Below are 17,697 nucleotides of genomic sequence, written 5' to 3'. Positions count from 1 at the left end.
GGCATCAAGGGATTCCATGCATACTTCAATGTAAAAAAAAATATAGTAATCTGTTATTTTGAGTGAAAAAAGGGGGGCAAAGACTAGTAGAGGGCAGTGAGTTTAAACACTAAAAATGACATCCATTAAAATGAGCTTAATTGTGTAGTATAAGAAGAGATGGCACTACAAAAAAGGTTGGTTTAAAGTTGTTTATAATTACATAAAAATTTTTATTATTCCTATTGTTACTATAGGAAGAGTACTGAAAGAGATCAAACAAGTGATGTGTATTTGACCAAGTAATAACAATAATAAATAATATGAATTGGTTCAATGACATATACCAGACAGCAGCAGCATCAAAAAAATCTGTGCACTTGTTGCCATTAGTAACAGAACGGTTGCTGTGGACACATGATTCTTACTACCCTTCCATTATTATGTGAAAAACGCTCCATCCGTAGGGCAGAAAGTGGTAGTACATCCGAGTCTAGAGATGTCAAGCATAACACAGGTGCAAGCTTGTTTAATTCTGGCTTTTGCAATTTTTGTTGAAGAATTAACCTTTTTTTTTTTTTAAGAAAAAAGAATAAAAGATTTTATGCATGACTGTTCAAAAGGGTTTCTTGGACTGTGTTTCACATTATGAATTTATTTTTTTATTGACTAGACAGACAAATATTTGATCTACAATGTAATAATTGAATAAAATCACTTGAATACATATTACATTAGCATCTGAAATTGGATGTTTTATCTCACACGACTCTTCTTCAATCTGGACATTTCCCCAGAGGCTTTCCGTTTGCGTGAAGATGTATCTTGAACTTTTTCTAGATTATCCGTAGCTGCACCAGGAAGATAGTAAGCGTCCATTGAAGGAGAAGGCTCCTGAAAAAAAAAGATGCTATTTATATATCTATTAAATCATACTTGTTGCCTCGACAACCATTTCAGATCTGAACAGAACATGCCATTACTGTGATGGATTTGGACTTTAATGTCAGGTGTAGGGCTGCACCATTAATCGACATCAAACTGAAATCACTCATGACTTAGCAAATATATGCGCTCATTGCGCTGCATGTTTCAGAGTGAAGTGTGGCATTGTACTTTTACATGTAAGCATCTCATAATCCAGTGTTTTCAGTGTCTCTGAGTTTGGGTTGCTTACAATGTACATTTGGGAAAGCAACATATGCAAACCTTCAGAAACTTTTCAACAAAAAGAACATGTCACCAAAAGAGAAGCTTGATGGTTTAACCTTTGAAAATGAACAGTTGTACTGTAAAAAAAACATTTGTCTTGATGCTTTATTACAAAATGTTTTTTCAGATGTATTTTTCAGTGAAATATTACAACAGGAATATATGTTTTATTTTGTTACATTTCTTCGTTTAATTTAGTAATACTAATAAATTTGTAAAACATTTTTTTAATTATGATTATTTTTCTTAAATACTTTGAAGTACAGCAGTTTTTACAGATTTTTTTAAATTTAGTGAAATATAACAACAGTAATATTTAGGGGTCTAAGAACCAAAGTTATGGGAACCTTACTGTATTTTCTTCTTTCTCTGCAGTAAAACTGTCTGGGTATCAGTCACAGACCATACATCGTAGAAATGCCAAACTTGGTAGGATAGTATCTCTGATATACAGTGGGTACGGAAAGTATTCAGACCCCCTTCAATTTTTCACTCTTTGTTATATTGCAGCCATTGTATATATATATATATATATATATATATATATATATTTATTTATTTTATTTATTTTTTTTAAGTCCTCTTAGGCTGTTCATCCACTCTTCACTACACTGTTTGCAAAGCAGCTTTAGACAATGCTGGCAAAAAGATAACAGATCCTTTTAGGTCTCAGTTAAAATCTGTGTAAACTGTTTATTAGATTGACTTAAAATTCATTATAGTTTAATAAAGTTTAAAGTCTAATCTAATCTAAGTCTAATCAGTTTGCAAGGAAATCTGCGATTCATTTACTTTTTATATATTCTAATGATACACATGAAAATATTTGTCAAGTTGCCAGACATAACTAATGTATTGCTGTCCAAATAAAATGAGGAAATAATATTATTTGTCTATTGTAATGCAGTAACAGAATACAACTTCCATACAGAGAGACTTAAAGACTGCGTTCTTGTCTTAGGACAACTTTGTTGATCCACTTCAAATGTTGACTACTGTATATCATATTATATTTGAAAAAACACATGGCCTTTGATTAACTATACTGTCTAAATGAGCTGTTTGTACTTGGACCCCAATAACTGCTGCTTGCAACTATTTATTTTGTTTAATATTTTAATATTTAACATAATATTTGCTTAAAATAAATAAGATTTTTTTTATTTAGTTTTAATGAAGATTATTTTTATAGTCATATTGATATATAATTACACAATTTTGGCCAAATTGTGCAGCCCTATAAACAAGCACAGCAAAACAAAAAGACAAAAAAAAAAAAAATCTCACCTGCATGAGGTAATCAGCAATGTACTCTGGTTTTAGACATTTGACCCCCTGAGCTGCAGCTTCACTGACATCCACTCTGCCGTCACCTGGTTTTAACCGACTAAAATCCACAAACAGGTGAGTGGTCTCTTTAAACAGCGAAGGAGAAGGGTCTGGCAACACCTATACAAGGGCAGAGAGGGTTAATACAAGACAGAGTAACAGCACAGAAAGGAAGGAGGGGAAAACGGAAATCACTGCCTGTAAGGTCACAGGAATGTTATTTATGGATTCGGTGTGGAATCAAAAGAGAAGAAAAGACAAAAACAACAGACCTTGGCTCCCCCAGACTGCAGCAGCCGTCTGAATCCAGCCTCTCTGGCCTGGTCAATATTCAGCATCACAGTCCAGCCCCCAAACGCACCCTGCATGTCAAAAGCATTAGGTGCTGCACCATGTACTTGCATGCTCATCCAAGGAAAACATATGTGTGTACCTCCTTGTTTGAGCTGCCTTGTAGTGTTTTCCTCCATCGCATGGCTGCCAGTGCCAGTCTCTTCTGCTGAGAGTTGATGGATGGCAGAGCGTCCAGGATAGAGCTGCTGCCCCACTCGTACTGCTCCTCCTAATATACATACAGGATATGAACATCATCTTATAAAACGGATAGTTCCGGTCCTTGATTCTTATTGGTTGAGCCAAGTTCGAAGCTGTTGTAAATTACTCTACAGACATACACCTTTGTTTACATTTGTGTGTTGCCCGGCAACCACTTTGTTGGAACCACAACCGTTTCTGAGGAACTACATTGTTTGGCGGAAGTATAATGTTTTTATTAATATCATTACACTTTATTTGCTGCGTTTTATTTTGTGAAACCTTACTACGTATATGGAATAATGGTTTTATAAAAGCAATAAGCCCCGTGAAGCCGTGGTTTACAGTGAATTTATAACAGCTAAGGGGGTTGTAGGCATGACCAACAACGCCCCTTAGCTGTTATAAATTCACTGTAAACCACGGCTTCACGGGACTTATTGCTTTATTTTATCACTGAAAGACACTAATCACAAATGCAGACACATACCTCTATGAAGTGTCCTTCTGCACGACAGGCCTCCAGATACGAGCGATGAAGAATCCACTTGCCCGCTGCCATAGCGGCCAGATACTTCTCATTCCTCAGAGGATAACCAACAATCACATGAGTGCAGCTGGGATCAAAACTCTGTTTCTCCAGCACAACACCACCTGCACATGTACACATTCATGACGCATCAAATAGAGAACATTTAGGTATGGAATACAACAACAACTGAATATAGTAAAAATACAGAATAAAACAAGAATTGTTTTCTATTTTAATATATTTTCAAATGTAATTTATTCCTCTGACTGCAAAACTGAACTTTTAGCCATTACTCCAGTCTTCAGTCTTGTGATGCTTCTGAAATCATTCTAATATGATGATTTGCTGCATTTCTTATTATTATTATCAATGTTTAATTTTTTTTTGGAATTATTAGCAATGTATAATGGTAAATTTGCAGAAACTTAGATGAACAAAGTTCAGAAAGAATAGCATTTATATTAAAGATCAATCTTTTGTAACATAATAAATGTCTTTTCTGTCACTTTTGATCATTTTAATGTGTCCTTGCTCAAAAGTATTAATTTCTTAAAAAAATATCTTACTGACCTGGAAATTATGAACAGCAGTGTGTAACATATCATATAATACATACATACATACATACATACACATATTATATACATATATACACACACACACACACACAGACACACACTTACACATACATGCATGTACACGCACTTTTTTCGTTTTATACTTTTAGCACAGTGTTTTAATTAACATGCTAATGACAGCTTTCATGTTAAGATGGTGAAAAATAATTTCAAATTATGATGATTGTCTTTGACCATTGTGCTGCTTTGTGCAGTTTTTTAGGCTTCCTACCACAAAAGCTAATTTTTAAAAACTGTCATATTTTAATCTCAGGGCCCCTGCATTTTGTTCTATTCCATTATGCTACTTGCTATTGCTCTATGCTATGTAGCTATTTTTGAACAAGCATTATGTAAAAGCTCAGAACAATACGTGTCTGACTGGAATCTGACAACATGCCTAACTTTATAGATGGTCCATAAGACTGATTAGCTAATTAGTTGATTTTGAAAATATGTAGTTTTACACATCCCTAAATTAAATTCAGTGCAGTCAGGTACACTGACAGACGCCATAAAAAGTACAAGAAATGGGAGGCACTAGCCAAAATGGCTGAAAAACGAAATTCGAATTTTGAATATTATCAATATTCGAATTATATTCTAATTTAAAAGGCATAGTTTCAGTTAGGGGGAAAAAAAGCTTTTGGCTTCTCTCCTGAGGCCACAAGAGGGCGCATCGAACAAAATATTATGCACGTTTCTTCAAAGCATAATAAAATAACACAACTATCTTTGAAAAAAATGCATAATGTTTAAATAATGTTTATAAACCTTATATAATTAAAGTTGCTTAAACAATTATAGAGGCGGCGCAACTATAACGACATGTGAATAATCCCGCCCACTCTAAAGCGGTACTGAACTGCAGTGGAAATGCAAGCCGAGCCGTGCCGTACCATACTGAGCCGTGCTGAGCTGAGTCGCACCACGCAGTGGAAAAGCGCCAAAAGAGTACTTTCTTCATTTAAAAACTTAAGATGCAGATGGGGAAAAACCGCCATAAAGTCTTGAGACATGTTTTTAAAAAGTTGAACTTACATAAATTTTCCATGGCTTTCTAAACATGCGGCTCTCTTGTGCGAGATGCGAGTGCAACGGTGATAGATGTCCCTCTAGAAAATGTGATAAATATGCGTTCTGTGTGAACGGTTTGGTTTTTGTTTTGACGTAAACAACATCATCTCCGCATTGATGTTCTTTTTTCCCACAATATTTTGAATGAACAACGTAGCAGCGCCGCATCTAGTGGGTTCAACTAGATAGACTAACAAAAACATTAAAATACAATGACACTTACATCGTCGTCGTATTTCGTGCGCCACTGATAAGGCTGCCTGAAGCACACCTAAAATTCGAATGCAGTGTTTTTGCATTCGAATGTGGATTTTTATTTTAAATTCGACGAATATTCGAAATTCGAATTTTTTTTGGACAGCCCTAGGAGGCACTAGGTTGCTTTGTGTACTAACCTAACTCCTCTATGAGATGACTGTAGTCGATGCGTTCCTGTGGGTTCAATGAAGACAGCAAGAATCGTGGAGGATCCTTGACCTCCTCATCTTCAATCTGTTTAGGATAGATCCAGTTAGATCAAATTTGAATAAAATGAATTATAACTGCTGTTCATGTAAAGTTCAATTAATATCAACACTTTGTTTCATTCATGAATGAATTAGCACTTTTAAAATATTAGTTGAATGAATGGTTTAATGACTCACTCATAAAGGTAGCCACTTGCTGCCACCTACTTGCATAATGTAACTTGCACTGACTGACAGCCTGTTTACAATATGCAGAGACCCAGTGCTGATTAGGGGTGACCCCGAATAGTCGAAGATTTGATGCTTCGATAGGAGGAGACTGATTCGACTACCAATCTCACAGTCGAATATTCCCGGGTGATCATGCCATTTTGGCTATATGGGGGTGCTCAATGTCTGATTTCACATAGAACTACCGGTTTTCTCCCAATAAGTTAATATACAGCCTATTATGATAATGCTGTAAATAAGAATCTGAAAAGAAAGAAGTTTTAAATAAATATTTTTAACGTGTGAATAAATCCAACCACCCCTATAGATTTAAGTTTCACTTTCCATAATCCGCAACCTACAGAGGAGCGTTTTGGCAGCAGGGATTTAAAACTTTAACAAGACTCAAACTGACACAGGCAGATGCATTTGTTTAAGTTGCGCTGCAGTAAAGCGCTTCATTGTAGTACTATGGTGATTACCTCTTCAGCGCGCAGCACGAGCAGGACAAACAACAATGCAGAATATTAATAAGTTGATAATGTATAATGTTCTCATTATAATGTTATGTATATGACATATAGGCAAGGCAAGGCAAGGCAAGTTTATTTATAGAAATAGAGAAAACTACAGGCACACTGGGTTCCCGCTTGTTCTGTAAACATTTGTGAATGTTGCTGCTATTATAGCGGGGACCCGACACATATCACTGAGAGCTGCTATCAGTTGTTTTTGGTTCACCTACAGCAGATGGAGGGTTTGAGCCCTGGCGTTGTGGCAGCGGCCGGAGAGCTATATGTTATGTTATATATAATGTTATATACATAACATTATAATGAGAACACTATTATAATAAAACGCTGTGAATTTGTGAGTTTAGTTGCCGTATTTCTGCACGTTGTTACGTGAAGAAAGCGTCCACAAAAGGAGTTCATTCAGAGTTCATGCAGACACGTTCGCATTCGGGGCATTTTGTGCAGATAGCCTATAAGTCGTAATATTAATGTTATGTTGTATAAATAACGAAGCGTATTCTATATGAGATAAATGATGAGTTATATCCCATTGATTAAAAACATATCAAATGCTTCATTCTACTGGTCATCTTCAGCGCACGCAGCTCAAAACAGAAATGCATAACATTAATAGACCTAACTAGTCATTGTCATATAATAACGTTATAATGAGAGCACTATTGTAAAAAATGTTGTGAATTCTTAGGGTTTCACTGACGTTTAATGTTAATCTTTTAATCAAAACTATCTGCGAGGCGTCCATTACACATTTTCCCTGTGTATTAACGTCAGTAATTATAACTGTCGAATGTCTGACTTGACTCTTGGTAACGTATTTTGCACCGCCCCCAAACATATGATTCTACTATTGGCAAGATTTGAAAATTCCGATTCGACCATGAAAATCCTTAGTCAGGGACACCCCTAGTGCTGATACTGGTGAAATATAAGCACTCTTGGAAAGCCTCATGTCCAGTTAGATTTGAGAATCGGAACTAAGTTATATGTATCAATAAAACCACACAAGCTTATTTATACAGCAAAAAAATATATGGTTATCATAATCACAATATTGAGCCACTCAAAATCAGCTAATCCTTCAGCGAGAGAGCCCTAGGTATGTGTACCTGTGGAAGGGAAGGAACTGCAGGTTTAGAGGTGGGGAAAGCAAGAGTGAGTGCTTCAGGTGTTTCACGGTTCTGTAGCGTCTCAGCTGGAGGTGGGGTCACCTTTGGCTTCAGCTGTGCATCGATGACTTCAAATGCAGCTGGGAAGGGTCAGAAGGGTTTAATCAGAACATGTATAATGCGATTTTACTTCTTTACACTAGGGTTCAAAAGTTTGAGGTAAGTAAGTTTTTTTTATTTTTATTAATTAATACTTTTATTCAGAAAAAGAATGCATTTAGGGATGAAACGGTTACCGTATGATAAACCATGATAAAAAGTCCCGATGGTTAGTATTAACATTTCATATTTAATTATCATTAAAACTATTTTTTTATATTTTAATGTTTATGAAAACAAAAAGCGCATAGTGCTGCTAATTTTATTTGTCATTTGCTGGAAAAATCAGCTTTACCCTTACAACTACAAATTACATTTGAAATCCAAAGAGAAAGGAAAAATTTAAATAGCATCATATGACCCCTTTACGTTGAAAAGTCTGTAAATTGCAATAACATTTCCTCAATATTACTGTTTTTACTGTATTTTTGATCAAATAAATGCAGCCTTGGTGAGCATAACATTAAAAAATTCTTACCAAACCTAAACTTTTGAATAGAAGTGTATCTGCAAAAGTATGACAATTTTCTAAAAATGTAAAGCATTTTTCTCATACCCATTTCCACAAGCTCAGAGTCAGTCATAGAGTCCCTGGCTGTGTGGTCAGAGAGGGGCGCTGGGACGATGGTTTCAGAGTGCTGGGAGGGGCTGCCAGGCCACTGCAGGTTATCAGCCAGTTTAGCTCTCTCCTCTCGTGCTGTAGGGTCATCCCACACGATCTGCTCACTTTGAGACGGCTCTGTGTTCAGGTCCACAGCTACTTGACGTGACATTCTGCCAAAACACAATCTTTTATCATGCAATCTTTAAAAAACACAACTTTCACAATGGGAAAAAGTGATGCAACAGCTTAATGATAAACTAGCATATGATGCACATGAGTAAGATGTATCAGAAACAGAAGCAAGAACATGTCCTGTGTCTACATTCCCTAGTTAAAACTAAAAATTGTGCTGTATTCTCTCAGATGCTACAAGCTTTGAGAGAGCGATGGGATCAGAGAGAGTACTCTAGCTAGTCTTGTTTTTATACCGTAGGGCCTCTAAAGTGCGGCTGCGTCTTCCCATTCGCCCCAGGCTGTCCGGGGTGTGGGGTGAGTCTAGTCCCCCTGAACCTGTTCTGGCCAACCGCGAGGAGCCTCGACGACCGCTGGTCAGTTTGGTAGCAGACATGATCTCCTGAAGTTGCCTTTGAAGACTCTCTCTCATCTCAAGTGTTTCTGTGAGATCTGAGGGAGGGAGAAGATAAGAAAAAGGAATGAAGAGAAAAAACGAGCTGTGAATTGTGACTTTAGATCAGTCAGAGACAAACATAGAGATTTAATACATGAATCAAAGACACATCTTTAAAGAGGACTCACTTCTTTCAGTGCTGACGGTCTGATCTTTCTCAGGCTCTCCCACACTGCTACGCTGAGGGGTTGAGACGTCTGTGATGCTGTCAACAGTACTAAGCTTTAAAACAAAATTAAAGTTACAGCATATAAAAAAAAAAGCTCGATATGATAGGACTAAAGTGTAAGGGTAGTGTGCAGTGCAAGGTATAAATCCCTCACCCTGGTCTCCTCATTCTCTGTAAACTCCCTGAGTCTAGTGCGGGGGGTGGAAGGAGGAGGTGACCTCTGAGTGCTATCTGCCACCTGACTCATGGTGAGGCTCATTTTGGGGTTGAATGTAAAAGGGTAGAGTGACTCAGACACATGCTTCTGCTCATCTGCACACTGAAAATAGAATGTACAATGGGATTTAAACCCCCAACTTTTCACTATGCTATGCTATGCTAAAAATTACTATAGGTAATTTTTATGTACTAATAAAACAGTTCACATCTTTGTTGCATGTTCAGATAATAAATATAATATGAACTACAAGTTGTTGTTTTTTTTAACTTGATTGATTAAAAGTAGCTGTGTTTCCATTACAGATTTGCGCAAAACTTTAGCAATATTTTATAAATGTCGATAAAAAAGTATTGCGAAATTTGCATTAACCGATGTTATGCGACAATCTTAATTTTTTGCGATAAGTCTTTTTGGTAGGGTTATGTATATCGCAGCCACTGCACTAGCCGTTATATTTAATCAAAGCCTCTTCTGGGACGCTTCTGAAACGTGCCGCACGTGGCGTGGCGAGGCTGATATGAACACAAACACTGACTAGAGTGGCCGTGATCAGCTCCGGTAGCCGTGTCGGAGCCATAACGCGCCGCAGACGTGTGCAGTGTAAATTGTCAAACCAGTAATGGCAAGGAAAGCCCCTTATACTTGAGAGCGGCCAAGTATGAAGTGTTTCTTGGAGGTTATAGTACATTGAAGAATGATCATATAACTTTTTTACGTACGCCATGTGACCTGTAAATGTGAAAAAAAGTTTCCTATTCCTTTTTCAAGCTGCCTTAAAAACCACCTTATGCGAGCATAAAATCTTTTTTGCGATATATGGGTGTTTTTGCGAAATGTATGCGTTTCAATTAGGCGTATTTTCAATTCGCAACTTCAATTTGCGCAATTTGAAGGGTAATGGAAACGCAGCTAGTGATAGTAAAGACATTATTGTCACAAAAGATTTGTTTTTCAAATAAATGCGGTAAATGCTGTTCTTATTAAATCAAAGAATCCTGAATAACTGCATCACAGATTCCACAAAAATATTAAGCATTAATATTTAAAATTCTGTGTGTAAATTCAGAATCAACACATTCAGAATCTACAGACACTCTTGTTTTGTGAGATATGCATTTAGATGCGTACGTACAGCCTGTAGCCAGTGTTGCGACACTATATGCAGTCCTCTCTCTTTGACAGCTTTGTATTCCTTACTGTTGTCTCCTACTTTACCCTGGTAGATGTAGTGAGTGACAGAGTTGTCACACGACCACCTATAAGAGAGAAAATGCATTAAACTCCACCACTTTGGCTAAAAACAAATCTGTATTTCCTACCAACATCTCAGATGGCATTATTACTTTTAGACTGACTCACTGAAAAAGAGAAATTTGGCATATACCTGAAGTCTGCACCTAAAGAGGCGGCCACTGCATTGAGTTCACTCTGTTTCTTGCTTAATTTCTTGCTTACACACACCACCACCCCAATAAGAGGAGCTGCAGCCTTCTGCTCCACCTGCAAGACACAGACACACCTGTATATATCTGTATACACATAGAGGTTGTGTGTGTACAGTATATGAGTGTGTGTGTACCTCAGGTTCAGGTTCTTTTCCCAGTTGTGGACTGGCAGTCATGGCTGCAAGACTCGTGACATTGCTGCGGTTGCTGTTGGCAACTGCAGCTTTAAGGTTCCTTTCAATGACCTCTGACAGAGGAGTTTCAGCCACCTGACCTTGCTGAGGCTTATTACCAGGAGTCTGCAAATGGTCAAACACATCCTACAACACAGACATACCACCATATTACAACACTTTATTTAGTTTTATCTTAATCATTTTGCACTTTTCTCTGACCATTAGAAGAAATATAATACTGAACAGACAAGGATTTGCAAATGGTTTAATGTTTCTGACAATGTAACACACTGTGTGGCCTTTTCATATCAGTCTATTAACTAACTTTTTAACCCTAAACAAAAGCAAAAAAAATTTTTTCTGAACTTATAATTAGATCCCTTCCCATGTCCAGCTCACCTTTGTGTTAAATGAGGGTCCGAAGAGTTTGTCTCTGCTCAGGAAACGAGAGGGAGTGTCTAGTTGGAGGGAAGAGTCTTTCTGCAGGGCTCCTTTGGCCTCCTCCTGTCCTGGGGTTGCAACATCGGCCTGCTCCTCCTCTCCCTGTCTCAACTTCCTGACTGCTGAGCGGACAGTGCGGCTCTGAAAGCGAGCTGTGTCCAGAGGGGTGATGGCAGCACTATTTTGTGGGCCCAGTAGTGGTAGCTCTGGAGAGCGCTGAAGGAGGTGCAGTGGTGGCGGGTCTTTCTGAGATGCTCCGACAAAACTGTCCTCACTTCTCTCTATAAAAAAAATCACAAAGAAAGAGTGATATTTGGTGTCCAAGTGGTATATTATACTGGTGTATGACATTTCTTAAATTGTATTGAGTCAGTCAAAATTGAACTTCAGGCTTAAAATCAGAACTCCATCAGAGCAGGATGTTAATTAGTCAAACAAATTCATTATAATTCTACTTCTGACTGACCTGGAGAGGGAGGCAGGTCAACCAGGTATCGTCCCTCATCAGCACGCTTCCCTGTTCTGGCAGACTCTAAAACCCAGCGGATTTTGACTGCAGGTAGACCCCATTTCTGAGCCGCCTGGTACTTTGTGCCCTCAGGAGTCTGGAGTACCAAATGAGTGCTGGCCAGCATTCCTTTTCTCTGATTAGCAGTCCGCACAAAGTAATCCTGAACACTGCAGACAGATGTATAGGGGAGAGAAATAAGAAAACATTAGATTAGCTCTGAGAAAAGGTAATGGTTATAAAGAAAATTATAAATGCTTATAATTCTGAATAGTAAACTTGCAGTTGTGATTTAAAATGCTATTTAAAAAACTCTTAGGTTTGATGTAAGGCAGGGTTTCTGCAGGATTTGTGAAGGCAAATTCAAGACTCTAAGACCATGTAAAGAAAATGTATGTAATAAATGGAAGTGGACACACAGAAATCCATCAGAATGAAATGAATTTATGATTAAAACAAATATCTGCCAGTGGGGTTAGAAAAATTACATTTTCAAAAGAAAACCAAGCATATTTTTCCTGATCCTATTGGCAGATATTTGATTAAAGATATTTTTTAAAGGGGTCGTGAACTGCCTTTTTTATTATTTTGTACTGTTCTCTGAGGTCCCCTTATAATGTTATCAAAATGTTTACATCAAAAAAACTATTTAGAAGTAATAGGCTATTTTCTGTCCTGTTTTTCGATATAACCAGCACAGCATTGCCTTTAGTTTTAATCTTTCTGAAAACCCCGCATCGAACTGTTCCTTGTTTGTTAATGAATCCATGGTAAAATGAAGTGAACAAAGGACCAAGTTCTTACTGCCGCAGTCTGGCGGAAGGCAATGCAAAGACTGTTTTTCCACAACTTGGCACTGCACAGTGTCTTGTATTTGGAGTGATATTTCGGTTTCTGCATAGACCTGTGTTTACCTCTCATTATTTACACTACATGTGCCAATCGGTGGGTGGGGCTAAACAGGCAGTGATGTAGAAGTAGGTGTTGATCTTCTACTGCAGAGGAATTGTTTCGCCACACTATTACATCATAGAGTGGCGCATTCTACAACCTGTCATTTTGGCAGATTGGCTTCAATATAAGCTAGACTAACTAGAAAGTTTTGAGTTCTGAAAATTACAGGATGTTTTTATAGTACAATGACCTCTTATATGTCAAAATATCAATTTTGGTTTCTCAGTTCATGACCCCTTTAAAGATAAGCTTACTTCATTTTGTTAAGAAAAAAGACATGTTCATTTTGCATTTCAAGTAAATGTAAGGATGTTTAGATATCTGTACTGGAAAACAAGACAAAAATACTGAGGAAGACATAAAACTTGAAATTACCTAGATGGTGAGGACTATGAGCAAAAGGTCTTACCTCGCTCCCAGGTGTTTGGCAAGCTGAATGAGAGACTCTCGCTCAGCTCCAGTGAACTGACTGACGGACAGCACACAGTCTTTGAGAGGAGAGAAGCCTTCTCTCACTGCTACTGGAGTGAACAGAGGATGAGACGGTAGTGGCAAAACACACTGCTGCTCCACACACATGGCCTGAACACATACACACAAACACAGTCCATTAGTAATAAATAAACATCACAAAAAGTATCCTGCCTGTGCATAGACTCAAACGTATCTTTCTTACCAGCCAGGTATCTGTCGCAACCTCATCTACTGTGGCCTCCACATCACAGCCCAGCAGTGGCACAATGGCATAATGCGCAACAGCTCTCGAGCGGCCGACCAAGATCTTCCCAGCATTTTCCATGACTAGCTCTGAGAGTTGCGCTTCAGACTCAGCTCCAAAACCAACCAAGATAAAACGCTTCCCTGCAAAAAGTCCACCCACTGAGGTTTCAACCAAGGTGGAGTCCTTCACTGCAGGTGGAGGCTCTGGAAGCAAAACACTCTGCCTGCTGCTGGTACTATTAGTGGCCTGAGGCAGCTCCACTACGGGAAAGACAGGCAGGGAAGCATAAGGGAGACAGACAGGTGTAGACAGAGGAGGGTTTAAATATGTATCAACTCACCCACAGTCTGGTCATTCTCCATGTACTGTGATAGCAGGTCTTCCTCTGCTCTGGCTTGTCGGCCTGGAATAGGGGCAGGAGGGGGAGCTACAGAGGGTCTGGAGGCGCGGGGGGCAGCTTTGTGAGGAGCAGGCATATCAACAGCGGCTGGGGCAGGGGGTAGAAAGGAGGGGTGAAAGTAGCCATCCTCTGGGAGCAAGGAGCCACGGGAGAAACTGTCCAGCAACCACTGCACGGTCACTATATGGGGTCTGAAGAGAAGAATACATGTCCTAGAAGCACATTTGAATTGTTTAAACTGCACCCTATTCTGGCCAAGGAAGCCAAATTAGATACAGGGTATATACAGGAATCATGGAGTTAAATTTAATACCTTTTATGACCTTTTTTTAAGACTCTTCCCATACATTTTAAGACCTCATCGCCACTCCAAGTTTTAACCGATTACATCGGCGACACTTTAACTTACATTTACTATATATTGATTGTAAGATAGCACAACTAAACAGACTTACTTTGTGATAACTCCTTATCAATACAACAATTCAGAAGTGGGGAATGAAGCACAATATAATTAATTGAGTGACTGACCAATGCAACCCAAGAAACAAGAATTAGACCAATAAACAAAACAACTGACAAAACTTATTGAGGAGGGAAAATAAAGCTCTCCGAGCTAACGAGACAATGAGTTCACACGGTATATTCAAAAGATGTATTTGTAACATCAACTCTTATAACTGTCTGCAAACCATAGCTCTTTTGTGGAACACTTCTCATGACAAACACCTGACTGGTCAGTACTGCACCTGATCGTGTCTGAATGATCATGGAAGGTAACTAGAATGCAAAATGTTTCAGTACAAGCATTTCAACCAAATGTAATTTATGCAATATTTTAAACCTTTATCCCATTGGGGAAAGTCAACCCATGGCAACAGTTTAAAAGCAGCCCAATTTCATGGAAAAAAACAACAACAACAACCCTGCATCCAACACGAGCAGCAGAAGTCAGATTTGACTGATCACGGGTCAAAAGTAAGGAGAGATAACTGACAAAGATTTTGGAGGATTTGCTCCTCAACAGATCCCGAGCTCACTGACAAATATCTTTTATTGTAAGATGTGCTCCCTTTACACACTGCGATCGCGATATCGAAAGTGAAAGTGAACTGCGACTGCTAGCGCTCATTCAAAAAGGGTTTAAATACACCACATATTGATAGCGGCGCCCTGATGTGCGAAAATAATATAGAGTATTAGAATGTTTGCGGAAGCGCAAACAAAAATCACGGGAGCGGATGGGAGCGTGCGGTAATGGTCAGAAATTCAGCGAGAGCGGGATCAACAAGCCCCGCGCTATCACGCAGCAGCGCAGTCAGTCAGTGAGCACCGTAACAGATGACGTCAAATCTTGCAGGATTCCATAAATAAACAACACAGAACCCCACTATTCGGACAAATATACACAATGAAAAGATGATACAAAATTTAATACCTTGGAAAATGGCATTTAAGACTTTTTAATACTTATTAAGGGCTTTAATTTTCTCTAAATTGATTTATCAACTTTTAATACTTTTTAAGACCCCGCAGACACCCTGAGATAGGAAGGGTCCATCTGAATGACATGCACCATGAACCTTCCGCAAGGGGTGTGCGATATTGACAAAAAATAATATCTCGATATTTTCTGGGTTTTATCGATAACGATAATTAGACAATATTTTGCGGAGTGTGTTATTGTGCTGGTATCTTAAACTAACTCCTAATCTTTTTTATATTCTTCATATTCTGTGTGGTGGTCAGTTCACACTGATAGAAATTAATCTTTTTCAATAAGTTTAAATTGATTTTTACCTTTTATGGGCATTTTTACCTTTATAAAGCCTTTTGCTTCTAAAAGTGTGCATTGTCTTTTGAGTCAAATTCTTACATTTAATCAGTGAATTAGAATAAGACATTTGGTTTGTTACCAAGCAAATGAAATCAGTATCAACAAAATTCACCTTTGCAATGCAGAGGAAACACCAGAAGCTGCATCTGAAGTGGAATTTAAATGCATTTACACCAGGGGTGGTTCTAGACCCTTTTTAGGTGGGCATCAGCCCCCATTTGTCATCTCAGCCCCCCTAAAATTATAATCAGCTATTTGAATGATCAGGCCAGTGCTGCTTCCTCAAGAAAGTTTATCAAGATGGCACAAGAGAGATCTCAATGTGGTACTCATGCGCTGTGACAGATCGTATAACTTTAATAGGCAATTGTGTATATTTACTTCATCCAGTAATACAGTTTTTATAAGCACTGTAAAATACTGTTTATTTAGGTAATTTGTATCATTGTATCTAATGGTCTCTCTGAGGGCGAAATCCTAGCAGCGCCCCTGATTTACACACTGTTCAATGTAGGACATGAATGCATTTAACCTGCTGTTACAAATGCATACATAATATTTTGATCTATTAAACATAAAATGTTGAATTCTGATATTTGAAATTATTTAAATAATAAAAAGATTCTTTAAATGTGAAATTAAAACCGCCAGTAGGTGGCAGCAAGTCACTTTAAATAAGTGAGTCATTGCTATTGAACCGAATCATTTAAACGGTTGATTCATTCAGGAACTAAACTCCGTCATATTGTGCAGACATGCAAAACAGTGCTGTGGCTGTGTTTGGAATTATTTTTGTTAGCGGAAAAACAGCCAATATGGTGTCTAAAACGTAAGTCTCTTAATAAACTTCTTGTATTGAACTAGACTTCACGTAATGCATGCGTGCATTCTGTAGGTGTGTTTTGAATGGTTTTTGCAAAATACTCGATAATGTCAAATCACACATCGTTAAAACAACAATTACGATATTATCACAGACAATATATATCGCACACCCCTACCTTGTGCATTCTGCAACTAGTTATAGAGGTCGACCGATATGGATTTTTCACTGGCCGATGCCGATATTTAGAAATCAGTAGGGATGCACCGAAAATTTTGGCCGATACCGATAACCAATAATTCTTTATTTTTGAAAGCCGATAACCGATATGTTGGCCGATAAATCTATATCCAAATCTTTATATACTTTTTGAGAGCCTGATTACAAAAAAGGTCTCATCATTAAAAGCCACATCCCAAACACTTCAACATAAGCAGCCTAGTTTGAACGGTGTATGTTTTAAAAATAATTTTACTCTCCCATTACCAAATTTAGCCGTAAAAAAGTCTTACAAATAAATAAAATAATGCATAAATAATGCAAACAAGTCACTGGACATCATTACACGTGTAAAGAATCAAAATGAATGCGCCATAGATCAATAAAACGGAATAGCCTCTGCACGGACAATAATTAAATGATTTTAATTACTAAACCATATTGTTGATGAAAATAATAAGAGAAAAATACAAGTGGTTGTTATTATTAATAATGTATCAATGATTTTGAAAAAGTAACAAATTAATACCACTGTTTTAAATAGCAGCCGTTTGAGCTGCGCGTGCTGAAGCTGAAGAGCTGAATGAACACAGTAAACTGAAGCGTTTTTCTGGCAGCTTATTTAACTCAAGGAAATGCATCCTGAGATTAATATTAATACAACATAAACATAATATTACAACTTATATATTGTACAAAATGACACAGTTATTGCATGCTACACTCTAAAAGATGCTGGGTTGTTTCAACCCAACTTTGGGTCAAATATGGACTAACCCAACCATTGGGTTAAA

At 37.9% G+C, this 17,697-nt stretch overlaps 1 protein-coding gene across 1 annotated transcript in view; it reads right to left on the bottom strand.

Moving 5' to 3' along the window:
• Positions 1 to 219: 219 nt before the first annotated feature.
• Positions 220 to 17,697, bottom strand: part of topbp1 (DNA topoisomerase II binding protein 1) — a 27,661-nt gene continuing 10,183 nt past the window's right edge. Inside the window, exons 9-27 of the mRNA XM_016490040.1 lie at positions 13,965 to 14,215; positions 13,580 to 13,884; positions 13,313 to 13,485; positions 11,908 to 12,119; positions 11,400 to 11,722; positions 10,959 to 11,144; positions 10,764 to 10,879; positions 10,512 to 10,635; positions 9,314 to 9,478; positions 9,119 to 9,212; positions 8,791 to 8,986; positions 8,315 to 8,532; positions 7,600 to 7,739; positions 5,676 to 5,772; positions 3,545 to 3,708; positions 2,954 to 3,082; positions 2,793 to 2,882; positions 2,479 to 2,640; positions 220 to 873 (exon numbers count right to left, since the gene is read on the bottom strand). Coding sequence (XP_016345526.1) covers positions 736 to 873; positions 2,479 to 2,640; positions 2,793 to 2,882; positions 2,954 to 3,082; positions 3,545 to 3,708; positions 5,676 to 5,772; positions 7,600 to 7,739; positions 8,315 to 8,532; positions 8,791 to 8,986; positions 9,119 to 9,212; positions 9,314 to 9,478; positions 10,512 to 10,635; positions 10,764 to 10,879; positions 10,959 to 11,144; positions 11,400 to 11,722; positions 11,908 to 12,119; positions 13,313 to 13,485; positions 13,580 to 13,884; positions 13,965 to 14,215 — 3,283 coding nt within the window. The 3' untranslated portion in view covers positions 220 to 735. The remainder of the gene's footprint in view (positions 874 to 2,478; positions 2,641 to 2,792; positions 2,883 to 2,953; positions 3,083 to 3,544; positions 3,709 to 5,675; positions 5,773 to 7,599; positions 7,740 to 8,314; positions 8,533 to 8,790; positions 8,987 to 9,118; positions 9,213 to 9,313; positions 9,479 to 10,511; positions 10,636 to 10,763; positions 10,880 to 10,958; positions 11,145 to 11,399; positions 11,723 to 11,907; positions 12,120 to 13,312; positions 13,486 to 13,579; positions 13,885 to 13,964; positions 14,216 to 17,697) is intronic.

This window comes from Sinocyclocheilus anshuiensis, unplaced genomic scaffold (genome assembly GCF_001515605.1).
Source record: "Sinocyclocheilus anshuiensis isolate Anshui unplaced genomic scaffold, SAMN03320099.WGS_v1.1 scaffold106, whole genome shotgun sequence".
Taxonomy (NCBI): domain Eukaryota; kingdom Metazoa; phylum Chordata; class Actinopteri; order Cypriniformes; family Cyprinidae; genus Sinocyclocheilus; species Sinocyclocheilus anshuiensis.
This window is presented reverse-complemented; position numbering and strand designations above follow the sequence as displayed.